Genomic DNA, 17454 nt, shown 5'->3' with positions numbered 1-17454 from the left:
AGTGATGTGTACGCCAAGGAACTTGAAGCTTTCCACCTTCTCCACCGCGGTCCAGTCAATGTAGATAGGGGGGTGCACCCTCTGCTGTTTCCTGAAGTTCACGATCATCTCCTTTGTTTTGTTGACGTTGAGTGAGAGGTTGTTCTATTCGGTTCTGTTCTACTCTATTATGTTCTTTATTGTTCTATTCTAACTTGCATAGATGGACAAGGTGCACTTTTATAGAATAGTTATCAATGTGTGGCACCATTCGGCCATTACTTGTTGTTATTTGCATGGAGGTGGTCACCTTGGGGGAGGATAAAAGTAGTTTGCTTTTACTGCCACCTTGTGGTGAGATTATAACACACAGAGTAGTGTAATCATAAAGGAAGATCTTAGATTTATACATTGGGTTCTGTGATGGGTTTTTTTATTACATGAGTACATTTTAATTTTTGACATGCATATCAATTTAAAAGATTCCTCCTCTTTAAACACCCGCGCCAGATCTTGCAGGTTTCAGATGCTTAGCAACCTGCAGGTTGTATCTTAATTACAGCCAATCAGAATATTCTAAATGTAGTAGGCAGACCAACCACATTGAAGAATTCAGGCACCAATTTTAAACCGTCATCAACACAAATCACTGTGACTTATAAATAAGTGATCGAAGATATATTGCCAGCAATTACATTTGCTAACATTATTTAAGGAAAGAAAACGTACAAAATATTTTCCATTGCGAGAGTAAAGTTGTTGCTTTCCTTCGCTGAACACCTGCAACTAGCTACAGTCAGTACTTTAGCTAAGTACAGTAACGTTACAGTAGCTACCTTGGATGTAAACTTTGCATTTAGCTAGCTAGCTTCGCCAAAATGCCATCTCGTGTTGACGATTATGAGGTGTTGTATACCATAGGATCAGGGTCTTATGGCAAATGTCAGAAAATACGGAGGAAATCTGATGGGAAGGTAAGTGTTTTGCTTTTTACAGCGTGCACTGTACTGTACCTAGGTAGCTAACGTTAGAAGCTAGCACATGTAACTTAGCTACCTGTCTACAGTAACGTTAGCGAATGTGATCGACCAAATATATGGTTCGACTTAGTGTAGCTAACGTTATGCTTACTAGCTAACTTTAGCTAGCTAGTTAACGTTAGTTAACATGGCCACTAGCTTAATAAACTCAACATTGAGTTCACTAAGTAAGCCACCAGGCCAGGCACGTTTGCCTCTGGGCTCTTGAGACAAAAAGGGGTTCCAAAATTGACAGAAATACTGTCCAAAAATGACCTCATTAAACAGAAAGGGGCACACCAGACATCCCGATATCTATGAACAAAACTAAATCATAAGTTATGTTGTTTACCTAAAACGGAGGATTTGGTGTCATATAGCTAACGTTATGTATGTGAACCATACAGCATTTGGTGTAAAACAAGTAGCTGGTTAATACCTAGCCTTCAATGTATATGTTTATTTACCATATTTAAAGTATGTTCCCAACATCATGCATTTCCTGTGAAACCTTAGAAATTAATTAGCATTTGGCCAATCAATAAATGCTTAGTTTTGTGGTGTTTGGGTTTCATCATAGATTCTAGTTTGGAAGGAGCTGGACTACGGCACAATGGCTGAGAGCGAGAAGCAAATGCTGGTGTCCGAGGTCAACCTCCTCCGTGAACTGACGCATCCAAACATTGTGAGATATTATGACCGCATCATAGACCGGACCAACACCACACTGTACATCGTTATGGAGCACTGCAAAGGCGGCGACCTCTCCAGCCTCATCACCAGATGCATCAAAGAAAGGTGTGTTTTGTGCTGTCGTGTTTACTTTGGTTTCCTTGTCCATCCATGTATACAGTGCATTCGTAAAGTATTCAGACCCCTTCCCTTTTTCCATATTTTGTTACATTACAGCCTTATTCTAAAATGTATTAAATTCTATTTTTTTACTCATCAATCTACACAGAATACCCCATAATAACAAATCGAAAACAGGTTTTTAGAATTTTTGGCAAATGTAGTAAAACTAAACAAATGCTTTACATAAGTATTCAGACCCTTTGCTATGAGACTTGAAATTGAGCTCAGATGCATCCTGTTTCCATTGATCATCCATGAGATGTTTCCACAGCTTGATTAGAGTCCACCTGTGGTAAATTCAATTGATTGGACATGATTTGGAAAGGCACGCACCTGTCTATATAAGGTCCCACTGTTGACAATGCATGTCAGAGCAAAAACCAAGCCATGAGGTCAAAGGAATTGTTGGTAGAGCTCCGAGACAGGATTGTGTCGAGGCACAGATCTGCAGCATTGAAGGTCCCCAAGAACACAGTGGCCTCCATCATTCTTAAATGACTTCCTAGAGCTGGCCACCCAGCTAAACTGAGCAATCAGGGGAGAAGGGCCTTGGTCAGGGAGGTGACCAAGAACTCGATGGTCACTCTGATAGAGCTCCAGAGTTTCTCTGTGGAGATGGGAGAACCTTCCAGAAGGACAACCATCTCTGCAGCACGCCACCAATCAGGCCTTTATGATAGTGGCCAGACAAAAGCCACTCCTCAGTAAAAGGCACAGGACGGCACGCTTGGAGTTTGCCAAAAGGAATCTAAAGAACTCTCAGACCATGAGAAACAAGATTTTCTGGTCTGATGAAACCAAGATTGAACTCTTTGGCCTGAATGCCAAGTGTCAAGTCTGGCGGAAACCTGGCACCATCCCTATGGTGAAGCATGGTGGTAGCAGCATCATGCTGTGGGGATGTCTTTCAGGGACTGGGAGACTTGTCAGGATCAAGGGAAAGATAAATGGAGCAAAGTACAGAGTGCTTCTTGATGAAAACCTGTTCCAGAACGCTCAGGACCTCAGACTGGGGCGAAGGCTCACCTTCCAACAGGACAACAATCCTAAGCACACAGCAAGACAACACAGGAGAGTTTCTGAATGTCCTTGAGTGGCCCAGCCAGAGCCTGGACTTAAACCCGATCTAACATCTCAGGAGAGACCTGAAAATAGCTGTGCAGCGATGCTCCCCATACAACCTGACAGAGCTTGAGAGGATCTGCAGAGAAGAATGGGAGAAACTCCCCTAATACAGGTGTGCCAAGCTTGTAGCGTCATACCCAAGAAGACTCAAGGCTGTAATCGCTGCCAAAGGTGCTTCAACAATGTACTGAGTAAAGGGTCTGAATACTTATATAAATGGGATATTTCAGATGTTTTATAAATTTGCAAATCTCTTCTTTTTTTTTAAATCTTTTTTCTTTTTTTTTTTACTGTTTTTTTGCTTTGGCATTGTGTGTAGATTGATGAGGTGGAAAAAATTACGTAATCAATTTTCGAATAAGGCTGTAATGTAACAAAATGTGGAAAAGGTCAAGGGGTCTGAACACTTTCCGACTACACTGTACATATCTCCAATGGCCATCCCTCTCTGACACCTAGGTAGCGAACGGCGACTACCCACCCTTTGTGGGTGTTGAACACTGACCTCCCAGCCTGTAGGCAAACTCTGAGGGTTGGCACAACTAAAAAAAATTATACAAATTGCATTTGGCATGTTCAAGGTAACCATGTTGGTTGGTAACTCTGTGTATGTTGTGTTCCTGCTGGCCAGGCGTTACTTGGAGGAGGAGTTCATCATGCGAGTCATGGTACAGCTCACTCTTGCACTGAAGGAGTGCCATCGCCGGAGCGATGGTGGGGCCACAGTGCTGCACAGAGATCTCAAGCCCGCCAATATCTTCCTGGATGTTAAGCAGAATGTGAAGCTCGGTGACTTTGGTCTCGCCAGAATCCTGAACCATGACACCAGTTTCGCTAAGACTTTCGTCGGAACCCCTTACTACATGTCGCCTGTGAGTCAATAGCAAAAGCAAAGGCCATCATACAATTGGGAATCCTATGATTTTGGTTTTAAAAGTAAAACATTTTTTTCAAACAAATACTCTGGTTTGCTTTCTTTTTTTAACACATATTTATTGGATTTTAGTAAATTATAAAGTAGTTTGACAACTGTTTGAAAGCATTTAAATTATATCAAACTCAATCGTTTATCTTTTCCGGTGATGAAGACATGGTGTCTCATGGTTTGGTGGGGAATGCAAAATGGGTCAACTTTGAACACCTATTTCCGGAATGTTTTGGTATTCAGGTCCAAAATGTCACTTTTGGACCTGACCACTTCTTCCATGGACAAACATGTATGGAAAGTTATGTTTAAATCAAAAGGGATGCTGTCAAAAAGTGATGCAATTCATATGGATTTGCCCATTTTCAAACAGGACAATGAACATAATTGGTACAGAAAAAGAAAAAAATACAACACCCCCTCCCTCCCACCCCATACGTTTTCTAATCAATCTGTCCATGTGTGGACAGTTCCATATTTTACAGGAACAAATGAATCGCATGTCCTACAACGAGAAATCGGATATCTGGTCCCTGGGATGCTTGTTGTATGAACTCTGTGCCTTATCGTAAGCTACCTTACCGGTCATCTATATTCTTACTAAATATCCCTCAGTCAATGCCTTAGACTAGAGTCTGACGCATGTTTCTTCCATCAAGGCCTCCTTTCACAGCTTATAACCAAAAAGAGCTGGCAGAGAAGATCCAAGAGGGGAAGTTCAGGAGGATCCCCTACTGGTACTCAGAGGAGCTGAACGCACTCCTGTCCAGAATGCTCCATTTAAAGGTTTGGAATATGTTTCACGGCACAGAAAATCTCCATCTGAAGTTTAAGTCATCTTGTGAGCAACTCCTCACTGCAGCATACCTGTTGAGGAGATTATTATTGGTCTCCATCTCCAAGCACATTACCATGCTCAAAATACAATTTCAATGTCAAGAGATTTTAATCCTTTCTGCCCACCATTCTACTCTTTTGTTGATTTGACTGTTGTTGTGCCTTGTTACCAGGACTACCTGAGGCCCTCGGTGGAGTCCATTCTCCAGAGCAGCCTGTTGGTGGATGTGGTCGCCGATGAGCAGAGGAGGATGCAGGCGCGCAACTGGAGGAGGTCGGCTGATCCAGAGAACCCAAAGCCAGCCGGGTCTTCAACCTCCCCGACCGCTGCGGAGCTGAGGCTCAAGGAGCAATTGCTGCGGGAGAGGGAGAAGGCCCTAAAGGAGCGCGAGGAGAGGCTGGAACGTGAGTGTTTACCCTTATCAGGATTAAGCTTAATTTTGTTCTTAATTGAAATTTCAATTCACTTAAGTTGACTGAATTGATTCAACCCCAACCCTGGTCCCTATAATGTCAGAGTCACAGATGATACCCCTCTGGTGTTGAAACACGGATGTTTTTTTTGAATCCGTGTTGCTTGGTGTGGACTACTGAAACATCTATAATGATTGTTGTTTGTAGTCAGTGTGTCACTGGCTATGCTACTGAGTGTATATAGACTGAATTGTTTGTAATCTGTGGAATTTTTATGCTGTAACTCTTGTGAATTAGGCTTTCATTGTAAATAAGAATTTGTTCTTAACCGACTTGCCTAGTTAAATAAAATAAAAAAATATATTCCTCCTACAGAGCGGGAGCAGGAGCTTTGTGTTCGCGATAGACTATCGAATGAGAAGCTTGCCAGGTAAACCAAAGCTCCCTTGGATCACTTCACTTGAAATGCAGCAAACTGCTGTTTTAATGTCACATTAGACTAAATGCTAAGGCTTTAATCCTCCAAGATATGTTAATGCTACTTTCCTTCACGCTTTGGTGTCAGAATCGCATTCCTTGCTATAAAACTGCAAGAGGGTTGGCTATACTCTATTTTGACTCCCAACAATTTATTTTAATTTCAGAGCGGAGAGTTTGTTGAAGAGTTGCAACCTGGTAAAACAGCAGAAGACCCTGCCACCACTCTATTCCAATGACATAGGTATGGGAGTCCAGCGAAAAACCAGGAAAAGGGAAGATACGTGATTTGCTTCTTTATTGAAGTTGAACAATATGATATAGTGTAGCCATGTTTTCAGATCAAATAAAAGGGGAGGGAACACATTTAGGTCACTTTAAGATACCTGTGTTTTTCTCTGGGCAAATTACAAATTTGAGAATTATTTTGGTAACCTGACTAATCACTGAGGCATCATCCTACATATTACGGGAGGGTATTTTATCTGCAAATGATGTAGCGTTCAATAAAACCTTTTCAACATGTAACTTTTTTGCCATCTTGGCCCCTTAGATGTGGGAGAGGAGAATGTCCCCCCTGAAAAGAAGGTCAGTTTTGCCGGAGACAGCAAAGAGTACCAAAGGCCTGATCAGAAGCAGAGTGAGAAGAGCCAGGAGCTAGGACTGAAGTGGAGGCTGCAGGCAGCCAACCTGCGGGCCCAGGCCCTGGAGGAGGTGGAGAGGAACTACCAGCTCAAGAGCAGGCAGATCTTAGGCATCCGCTAGCACCAGTAGAGCCTGCTGTTTAGGGCCTGATTTATCAGTGTCATGTGAATGGATGTCTGAGGTATGTCCCAGAAGCTACTGGTCTCTGCTCAGTCTTTCTGACTAATAGACAGTTTTAGAGCTACTGAAAGCTAGTGGTCATACCCTTTAGGGAAAATATGTAGCTTTAATTTATTTGTATCATAGTGAGTGATTTGTACTGTGATGAAATTGCAAAATATTGGATACCAAATAAATGTTTTTTAGTGGTGTGTTTGTTTTTTCCACCTCGACATTTCAAATGTGTTGATGTTCGACTGAATTGCACTGAAGTTATGATGCTTTGTACATACTGTGGCATTAAAAATATATTTGAAGGGCTGTGTTGGTACAGTATCCAGAGATGTATAAATGGGTGTACACTCCCACATACACTGCTGGAAATATGTAAATGTTTTGCAAATATGAGTTTAGGAATTGGGAAGGGTTGGCAAACGTTGAGGCCATTGTTTTCTGTTAAAAAATAAGACACTGGTGTCCCAACAAATGCCTGTTTCGGTGGAATTGTTATCTGATTAACATTTGTCTGTTGTGCTTTGTAGTTCCTTTGCCCTTGGCTTGTCTCCTACTATTCATCTCAAATGGGCATGATGGTTAGGCCTACATGAGGGTCAGCTCTTGCTACACTTTTCTAAATGTTTCATTTTATGTTCTCAGCAGTTTGCAAAGAAATGTGACCATGTAAATTATTTGGGAATATAACATGTAGGAAGGAGTGCGTGTCCTCTTTTAGAGGAAGCTATGTAATCAGAGATTGATTATTGTTGAAGAATGTACATTCTCTTTATTTCGAAATGAAAGATTTACATTAAATGCATTGATCTCATTCTCACCTAGTAAGGTTTATCTGTTGATTGAGTACGGTTACATGCACACAATAATGCCATTATTGTGGATAGTCAAATTAATATAATAGTTCGATTAAAACGTTTACATGCTTTGCAAGAATAACGATTTCCCTAATCCTGTTTACATGGACACATCTGAAATCAGGGTACCAGACAGCACTCTGTTTAATGCACAATGTCGATCAAAATAAACGTTCTAACACAGCGATCATGTTATTTTTGGAAGCATATATGATTCTGAGTTCGGGCATATAAAATGTGTATGTGAAAACTACTTCTTAGACGAATACATTCAGTTCCGAACTAATTTCACTCCCACTAAAGTGGAAGGCTCGCTCGGCTCTCTAGCACATGCGGAGATCGAATGCACAGCTGGAACGCCGATTAAGGTGTTTACGTGTCCTAATAATTTCCTCTAGTTATCAACTAGTAGATACAGTGCGGGTAGGCTACCTACATTATGAGATTAATATGGATAAGAGCGATATTATTTGAATTTGTTAAACTGCAGCCAAGCATCGGTCTTCATGTCACCAGAATAAGACAGTCGATATTTATTGGAAAGGAGCGTCAAGCTCATTACTTTGCACATTCACCACCCTGTGAAGTTCAGAATGTATTTCCTCTAGCCAAATACAGGGCTTCCAAAACTCGGTCATGGGGCCCACTCGATGCACATTTTGTTTTTCGCCCTAGCACTACACAGGTGATTCAAACAAAGCTTTGGTTATTTTTGATCCACTGTGAAGTGCTAGAGCAAAAACCAAAACGTGCATCATGTCGAACGAACAAATTGTCGACATTTATAAAATTGTTCCAGCGTTTCATGTTTTCATCAGCCCGGTTGTGACTTTTTTTCATTAATCAGGTGGCGCAGCAAAGCACTGAATCTCAGTGCTAGAGGCGTAACCACAGACCCAGGTTCGAACCCGGCCTGTATCACAACCGGCCGTGATCGGGAGTCCCATAGGGCCGCGCACAATTGGCACAGCGTCGTCTGTGTTAGGTGAGGGTTTGGCCGGGGTAGGCCATCATTGTAAAATAAGAATGTGTTCTTCATTGTCTTCCCTAGTTAAATAAAAATGAATCAGCATGAAACGGTGCATATTTTCTTTATGGGGATTTTAGAATATTCTATAGCTAGGTTTCCAATTGGATGGAAACCTAGCTATAGATATACACTATATACAAAGGTATGTGGGCACCCCTTCAAATTATTTGGATTTGGCTATTACATTTACATTTTAGTCATTTAGCAGACACTCTTATCCAGAGCAACTTACAGTAGTGAATGCATACATTTCATACATTTTTTTTCTTCTTTCGTACTGGTTCCCCGTGGGAATCAAACCCACAACCCTGGCATTGCAAACATCATGCTCTACCAACTGAGCCACACGGGACCACCTGGAGTGACAGGTGTATAAAAGCACACAGCCATGCAATCGAGCACACAGCCATGCAATCTCCATAGACAAACATTGGCAGTAGAATGGCCTTGCTGAAGAGCTCAGTGACTTTCAACGTGGTGCTGTCATAGGATGCCAACTTTCCAACAAGTCAGTTTTTAAAATGTCCTGCCCTGCCCTGCTAGAGCTTCCCCGGTCAACTGTAAGTGCTGTTATTGTAAAGTGGAAACATCTAGGAGCAACAATCGTTCAGCCGCGAAGTGGTAGGCCACACACAAGCTCACAGAACGGGACCACTGAGTGCTGTAGCACATAAAAATGGTCTTTCCTTGGTTGCAACACTCACTACTGATTTCCAAACTGCCTCTGGAAGCAACGTCAGCACAAGAACTGTTCGTCGGGAGCTTCATGAAATGAGTTTCCATGGCCAAGCAGCCGCACACAAGCCTAAAATCACCATGCACAATGCCAAATGTTGGCTGGAGTGGTGTAAAGCTTGCCGACATTGGACTCTGGAGCAGCGGAAATGCGTTATCTGGAGTGATGAATCATGCTTCACCATCTGGCAATCCGAAGGACGAATCTTTGTTTGGCGGATGCCAGGAGAACGCTACCTGCCCGATCGCTACCTGCCAACTGTAAAGTTTGGTAGAGGAAGAATAATGGTCTGGGGCAGTTTTTCATGGTTCGGGCTAGGCCCCTTAGTTCCAGTGAAGGGAAATCTTAATGCTACAGCATAAAATTACATACAAGAAGATTCTGTGCATCCAACTTTGTGGCAACAGTTTGGGGAAGGCCCTTTCCTGTTTCAGCATGACAATGCCCTGTGCACAAAAAGAGGTCCGTACAGAAATGGTTTGTCGAAGTCAGTGTGGAAGAACTTGACTGGCCTGCACAGAGCCCTGACCTCAACCCCATCGAACACCTTTGGGATGAATTGGAACACCAACTGCGAGCCAGGCCTTATCGCTTTAAGCAAGTCCCCACAGCAATGTTCCATCTAGTGGATAGCTTTCCCAGAAGAGTGGAGGCTGTTATAGCAGCAAAGGGGGGACCAATTCCATATTAATGCCCATGATTTTGGATTGAGATGTTCAACGAGCAGGTGTCCACATACTTTTGGTAATCTAGTGTACTCTAGATGTAAATGGTTGTAGTAGTCAGCGTCTCCCACAAGAGGTAATCATTTCTCCTCATCCTTTCATGTTGGAATGGTTGAACTGTCGTTCAAAAGTGTCTGGAGAAATCTGCAGGTGAAGACGTTCCTCCAAAATGAATCCTGTATGGACCGCTGTTTGGGTTATTGCTTGTCAAAAAAGATACACGTCAAATAACAAAATTATATTATAGAATGTTGTGTGTGCTGAATTTGCACGTTGTGTTTACAATACCACGTTGGTAATAAGGCTTTATTTGTTCGACCGAATGGGAAAACATTCATTGATCATTTGAAATAAGAACAGGATCAAAAATTTTAGCAAATATCTTTGATACAGATGTTTTTAGAAACTCTAGCTAGGTACCCTCCTAGCTAGCACCAATGCAACCAGCCTGAAAACAATGACCAGTAGAAACTGCAGTCATTTTCAATATTCTTTGTATTGATTTAGGAATCCTTGTAAGTATTAGCTAGGTAGCCACTTGTTGTCCTCCTATTGAAATCGAACTTTAGTTCATGAACTAGCACGCCAGCTACTTAACCCTGTTGCCCAAAGCTAACGTTACAAGCAGCCAGCTGGCTTCATCTGGCTAGTGAGGCTTGACCGGACCTTGTTATGAAGCTAGCCACAATAACGACTAGCTACAATAGTGGAATTTGCGGTTCGACTTCAAAATAAAACTCCCTCTTTGAAAGTGACGCAAATGGTTACAATATGTGGAATCATGCCATATTTAGGCTAGATAAAGTTAAACAAGGTTGGCGTGTTGGAATGTGGAGAAATGACATGGGGTATAAGTCTACTTTGTTAGACCCACAAAACACAACTGTCAAGAGTTTACGCAAATATTAGCGTCGTAACTCTTATTGCAGGACTTTGGCTGTGGGAAATCACCTCCCCAGTCAGCCTTTGTGCATATTGACATTCATATTGCACTGTACAGCCTTATCTACGGATTTGGGATCAATTAAATGGGTTATCAGTCTGCTTAGTACCCAAGTGCTTTTTTTCCAAAGTCCTCCTCAGAGTTATCAGACTCCAAAACATCCATGTTGTATTGTTTTTCCTCTGGAAGTGGTCAATACACATAGTAGGTTGACTGATACAATAAATGTGGCTCATTTCACAGTGGTTTCATATTCTGTGGGTGTCACTGAGTAGACTGATACCCAATGTCATTGATCCACAATCCATAGGGAAGGCTGTACAGTGAAATAAGTATGCTAAACGAGGTTGGAATGTAGTTATATAAATATATCAAATGCAATTCTAAAGTCTAATGCATCCACAGTGTGATTTCAACAGATTTCTCTCAATGTAACTAATTGTCTTTTGTTGAATTTATATGACACATTCCAACCTCGTTTAGCATGATCTATTCTATTATGGCATCAAATTTACTGAGGCTTTTATTTTAAAGGCAAACCGCAAACGCAACTATTGTGGCTAATCCTTATTGTGTCTAGCTTCACATAGGTGGGTCCGACCATCATTAATCAGCCCGATAGTTTGGGGGAGTGTGTCTGTGTTGAAGTGCAGCAGCAGCAGGTGCGGGAGACACAACTTTACCAGCATCATAGCATCATGAAATGCGAGTGATGGTGTAATAACTACGTAAAACAATAATTATGTGTTAAATTATTATGTGACGTCTAGTCATATATAGGTCCTGATTGGTCAACAAGCTAATTTGGTACGTCAAATAGCGTTATTTTATGTGTATCTTTTTTGACACGCAATGACCCAAATGGCGGTCCATAATCCTGTGACTACTTAAGTATTGCTAGGAAATTTTCCCTCGCAAATATTTTTTTTAAACAGATGGAGAAATAAGATGTAGATTTTCATTTAGATCTTTTCAGAGCAGGTGTAGGCTTCTTTTCGGTTTGTAATTGTGCTTACCAAGTAGTCTAAGTAACCTAATGTCTATTGGGTGGAAACCATTTTGTTAGCGAACAAAAATAAGACCACGGGCATTGTGGCGATGCTATACACCATCCTTAAAAACAAGGAGTCACAAAATGTTAGATGATGGATGATTCCAAACGACGACCTCGAAAGGTTTGCTTTACGCCTCGGTGCCTATATAGCAATGCTCGGCTCCGCCCATGTGAAATTATTGGAAAAATTGACCAACCAAATTCTACTTTATCCATAATAACCAATAGCAAAATACCAGGGCGTGCCTCATTCGTTGTGGAAACTTTACCGGCTCGGGTGCAAAGTTTCAGCCGTCTGCAAATCAAAGTCTACGCTAACGTTTCTGAACTATACCACCGTCTTCTAATTACCCAGTTGGCCGCTTTTGAGGAACCAACATCGTTTTTTGTTGTTGCTGTATCTGGAATTGGAGTCGGTTGTAAAATCGTACAATAATGACGAATTTGTAGCGAGCATATACATATTTACAATACCCGATGGAATCCCATCATATGCTTCCAGTCTCGATTGGCACGCTAGATAGCTACCAGCATATTGTAAGCTAACTAGCTAGCTAACTCAGTTATCTAGCTAAACAAGTGACCAGCGGAGAAAAAATGGCTTGTGAGCCTAATCGTGTGCGGCTGCTATGCATGCTTTCATTGACATTTGTTTTTTTTATTGTGGAGGTAGTCGTCAGTCGGATCACGGCATCTTTGGCAATGCTGTCGGACTCCTTTCATATGCTATCGGATGTCATAGCGCTGGTTGTGGCTTTGGTGGCGGTGCGCTTCGCTGAGAAAACGCAATCGACAAATAAAAACACGTTCGGATGGATCCGGGCGGAGGTGATGGGAGCTCTCGTAAACGCAGTGTTCCTCACAGCTCTCTGTTTCACCATTATCTTGGAGGCCGTCGAGCGATTCACCAACCCACATGAAATCGAGAAACCCCATGTAGTAATCGGTGTGGGGGCTGCCGGGCTCCTGGTCAACCTCCTCGGGCTGTGCTTGTTCCACGGACACGCAGGTGGTGGACACGGGCACTCTCACGGAGGAGGCCATTCTCATGGAAATAAGAAAAACAAGAGGGGTAAAATATGCAAGTCAGAAAGACCGAATGGATCATCAGGAGAGGAGTCCAACAACCTGGTGGGAAGCCATAACAGCCCCCCTAATGGCGTGGACACTGAGAGACGTAGACATGGTAAGTTGTGTAATTAATTATTCGTCTTTTACAGTAAGTAGCTATACTGTCAACATACTGTGTGGATGTAGCTACTGTACTTGTCTAGCTACAATCTTTTCACTCAGAATTTGACCCTTTGGCGCCCGGTGATACTGATATATTTTTCACCTCGGGTTCATTGTTCTACTATGAATCATATCAAGACAACTCTTCATTATGATATCAGATATGAAACAACCGCACTAGCCTGTCTCAGGTTTTATGTTTCATCGATTGAAATAAGATGTTATATTATTGGGGAGTGGGGGCAAACAGAGCACACACTCGCATAATCTCACACTGACAGGGATTTTATTCAAAGCACTGAAATTTGAAGGCCTACTCAGTATGGAGTGGTCTTTAATCCAAAGCCATCTCTGTGGTGTTCTCGTTAACCCTTTCATATGTTTGCCTTTGAGGAGAGACATTCAACACAGCCAGTCTCACATGGTCTTGGCTCGGTTTCTTCTGTATTGTAGATGGATCAATATCCACTACTGTCTCAAAGGTGTAACTGGGCTAATGTGGGTCTCCTGACTTGGGCATCATCAGTATATCTATCATATGTTGCCATTTACCAGACAGACCAGTGGCTCACAAAGAGTAATGGTTGGGCAGAGGCACAATGACAGCTGTAGTTTTTAACAGAAACAGTGATAAGGCTATTTTCATTGTAATATTGGTAGGCGTCAGTGACTGGTATCAGCAGTGACTTGATACAGAACAATGTGGGCCATGACTATGCCTATTCTGCACACACCATTTTGAAATGCCTTTTGCAGAGGCCATGAGAGTGCACGACAGACCCTTTTAATTGAATCTATTATCTCAAGGAACTGCCACCATTCTTTTTGCCACTTCAGGAAAACAATTATTCCCATTTCTGGAGAAATATTAACAGGTTCTGCCTCTATGCTTGTCTGTAAAATACACAATGCTTCATATAACTGTGCCCCCTTTGCATGCTCACCAAGGGTCAGCCTGCAGATGTTTTACATGGTGGCAGACGTGTCATGACTTGTTACAAAACCAAAATTGTGAAAGTCCCAGCCATCCAGATTTTATCTCTCAAATTACATTGAGTATTTGAAGAGAACAGTCCAGGCTTTCAAATCGTGACCTTATCAGAAGACTGTATTGTCACTACTCGTGCTTCTACATCCATAACAGGAAGTTGTCTTCCTTCACAAAACCCACATATTATAAGTGGTTTATATACTACCAAAAAAAGTGGTTAATATAAATCCCAGTCAGAGGCCTTCAGTGATTCTTGTCACCAATTGTTTTATCATATTAACAAGGATATCATGGTGTAAACATGGCAATCCACCAGATTCAGATAATGACCATGATCTCCTTGCTGATACTAGGGTCTGTGAGCTGAGAGCTGCCCTCTGCCTCCTGTTGGGACAGAAAATAGTTAAACCAGGAGACTGTAAGTTTCCCCTCTACAATGGGCCTGTCAGGCTCTGCCAGTTTCAGTAAATGGATCCCATTTCTCCCTCCTCCATATGCACTGATTGCTGCGACCTGGCCATACATCATCTCAAGCAGTGACATGACCGAAATCCCCCGATTCAGCCACACCATTAGGCGCTGATGAATTACCCCTACGTCACGGAGTGCCAGGACAGAGGCTATTAGCCTAGCGCTGGTTCTGGTGCCATTGGCCATTATGTAGCCGTATGAGTCGTAGCATAGTGCTAGGCAATCAAGCTGTCTGCATACATTAATTGAATTTCCTCAAGGTGTTAAGCAAGGGAGTCTGTTGTGGTCAGTTAATTTACTGGCTTCCACCACCACGCCGGTTGTAGTTCATTTCCAGAATGGGAACTGGGAAGGTGATGTACTACGGCCTACATTCTTCTCTACGTTGAAGTAAATGGTTTTAATGAATGTCTTAGCTTCTTATCAAAGTGTTGCCTCGGGCAGCCGTAACTTACGGCACATCGACCATGTCCTCCAAAACCTCTGATGCAGTCATCAATCATTATGGTTTGTTTGGATCAGTAGTTGGATGAGGCAGCTAATAAACCGCAGCTGGATGTCATTCAAAACTAAGATTTCCAGTCATTCCTCGTCTTTGTAATTATCAGCATTTTATTTTCTCCATCCCATTGATGCAAGAGTCTCTGCCATTCTTCCTATCATCCTCTCAAATATGTTTTCTCTGTTCAAATACTAGAAATGCATCCGTTGTACCTTCCTTGAAGTAATCTCGGATCTGAATTGGTTCTCATTGAGGATGGTGGTCACCTTGCTTTCACCTATCCAATCACTTATAGATCAATGCTGGTAGCCTAGTGGTTAGAGCGTTGGGCCAGTAACCGAAAGGTTGCTAGATCGAATCCCCAAGCTGACAAGGTAAAAATCTGTCATTTTGCCCCTGAACAAGGCAGTTAACTCATTGTTCCCCGGTAGGCCATCATTGTAAATAAGAATTTGTTCTTAATTTTTTTAATTTAACTAGGAAAGTCAGTTATCTCAAAGTAACTAGGAAGGATGCATTTCTAACAGGGCTGTGCTTTTGCACAACCGCCCCCACCCCCCCTTGACTTCTTTAACCCCTTGTCCCTGTCTTCTTCCTTCAGAGATTGTTCGCAACGACGGCAAGGTGCATATGAACGGCAGCGCTGCCTACGAGGACATGGACCACAGCCACGACGAGGCTTCACTCAACATGCGCGGCGTCTTCCTGCACGTGCTGGGCGACGCCCTGGGCTCGGTCATCGTGGTGGTCAACGCTCTCATCTTCACCTTTGTGTGGCGGCCGTGCCCGCCTGGCGAGACCTGCTTCAACCCATGCCACTCGACAGACCACCCGCACGTTAACCACACCCTGGTGGACCAGTCCATGGACGGCAACGGTTCTAGCTTTCAGCGGACCATGGTGGGGCCATGCTGGGTGCTTTACCTTGACCCCACACTGTGCATCATCATGGTGGGTATCCTGCTCTACACCACCTACCCACTGCTCAAGGAGTCGGCGCTGATCCTCCTGCAGACAGTGCCCAAACAGATCGACATGCACCGCCTCAATGAGCGGCTGCTCTCGCTGGACGGCGTGCTGGCCATTCATGAGCTGCACATCTGGCAGCTGGCAGGCTCGCGCATCATCGCCACGGCGCACATCAAGTGCCACGACCCCACGTCCTACATGGACGTGGCCAAGCGCATCAAGGACTTCTTTCACGACGAGGGCATCCACGCCACCACCATCCAGCCCGAGTTTGTCACGGTCAATTCCGAGTCAAGCGCCTCCCTCTGTGAGCTCTCCTGCCGGACGCAGTGTGCCCCCAAGTTGTGCTGTGGCGCTGCAGACAAGCAGGGTGTTGCCGGCACTGGTCCGGCAGGCGAGGGGAAGGTGCTGGCGGCCTCTGCAATGGAGGTGATCAGCGAGATCCCAGAGGGAGCAGCTGGAGCCGGAGCTTCAGTTCTGGAGCAGGCGGCTGCTGCAGTCGTCCAGGTGGTCCCCCGGACCCCGGAGCCCGAGGTCATTATCACCCGAGAGGTGGAATCTTCTCTGTGAGACAGACCGGACACAGTCGGAGGAATGATAGAATCACTACTAAGTGGATGGAAGTTTTTAAAAAGTGCGGGCCAAAGTCGACAGTGGGTTGTCGTGTGTACAGCGCTCTCTGATTCTGGAAACACTGGTAGGAAAACGGCTCCACTACCGCGGTCTTGTTCGAAGACACCCTTTGTCCCAGCCCTTAACCCTCCCACTGCCTACCCCCCCCCCCCTTCACTGCCAACCCCTCGCCACCTCCTCACCTCTGACCCCCTCAACTGCCAGGGACGCGGCGCCTGGTCTGGCCTGCTGCATGTGTATCCTTCCCCACATTAGCGCCGTGTTGTGATGCGTCACTGCCGTCCCATCCCTCCACGGTGTCTCTGTGCCAAAGCTTCTCAATGCAGGACAGAAGGGAGACTCCCTTCAAGTACCATGAGCTAACACGACACCTGCTAGGCCAAGCACACCTGTCTACTCCGCAGGTCTTTTTGTTGATCTATGGACCTTTTCATTTATGCATAATTGTTTTTATTTTTTGGGGATAGGCTTTGAACATCAATTTTCTTAGCCTTGGCCCCACAATGTAAAAAAGTTATTACAATTTAATTTTATTTAAGTTATTAGTAATGATCTATAATTTTCTCTGTAGATGCATTTATAATACACTGCTCAAAAAAATAAAGGGAACACTAAAATAACACATCCTAGATCTGAATGAATTAAATAATCTTATTAAATACTTTTATCTTTACATAGTTGAATGTGCTGACAACAAAATCACACAAAAATAATCAATGGAAATCCAATTTATCAATCCACGGAGGTCTGGATTTGGAGTCACACTCAAAATTAAAGTGGAAAACCACACTACAGGCTGATCCAACTTTGATGTAATGTCCTTAAAGCAAGTCAAAATGAGGCTCAGTAGTGTGTGTGGCCTC

General features: G+C 43.4%; 2 protein-coding genes across 2 annotated transcripts; both read left to right on the top strand.

Moving 5' to 3' along the window:
* Positions 1-578: 578 nt before the first annotated feature.
* LOC115195836 (serine/threonine-protein kinase Nek2-like) lies at positions 579-7487 on the top strand. The gene is made up of 9 exons (XM_029756138.1): positions 579-953; positions 1579-1796; positions 3610-3850; positions 4389-4471; positions 4563-4689; positions 4914-5145; positions 5530-5584; positions 5799-5875; positions 6185-7487. The coding sequence occupies exons 1-9, from the start codon at positions 858-860 to the stop codon at positions 6394-6396; spliced, it is 1341 nt and encodes a 446-aa protein (XP_029611998.1). The 5' UTR covers positions 579-857; the 3' UTR covers positions 6397-7487.
* A 4574-nt stretch (positions 7488-12061) lies between these two features.
* Positions 12062-17191, top strand: LOC115195829 (zinc transporter 1). The gene is made up of 2 exons (XM_029756126.1): positions 12062-12978; positions 15591-17191. The coding sequence occupies exons 1-2, from the start codon at positions 12390-12392 to the stop codon at positions 16526-16528; spliced, it is 1527 nt and encodes a 508-aa protein (XP_029611986.1). The 5' UTR covers positions 12062-12389; the 3' UTR covers positions 16529-17191.
* The last annotated feature ends 263 nt before the right edge of the window (positions 17192-17454 follow it).

Source organism: Salmo trutta, chromosome 1 (genome assembly GCF_901001165.1).
Source record: "Salmo trutta chromosome 1, fSalTru1.1, whole genome shotgun sequence".
NCBI lineage: Eukaryota > Metazoa > Chordata > Actinopteri > Salmoniformes > Salmonidae > Salmo > Salmo trutta.
The sequence above is the reverse complement of the archived record's forward strand: the minus strand, read 5'-3'. Positions and strand labels throughout refer to the sequence as shown.

Excerpts from the sequence above, each read along its gene's own strand:
- LOC115195836 (XM_029756138.1), top strand. The coding sequence starts at position 858 with ATGCCATCTCGTGTTGACGATTATGAGGTGTTGTATACCATAGGATCA. Across the intron at positions 3,851-4,388 it reads CCCCTTACTACATGTCGCCT|GAACAAATGAATCGCATGTC; the intron begins GTGAGTCAATAG and ends CATATTTTACAG. Across the intron at positions 5,146-5,529 it reads GCGCGAGGAGAGGCTGGAAC|AGCGGGAGCAGGAGCTTTGT; the intron begins GTGAGTGTTTAC and ends TTCCTCCTACAG.
- LOC115195829 (XM_029756126.1), top strand. The coding sequence starts at position 12,390 with ATGGCTTGTGAGCCTAATCGTGTGCGGCTGCTATGCATGCTTTCATTG. Across the intron at positions 12,979-15,590 it reads CACTGAGAGACGTAGACATG|AGATTGTTCGCAACGACGGC; the intron begins GTAAGTTGTGTA and ends TTCTTCCTTCAG.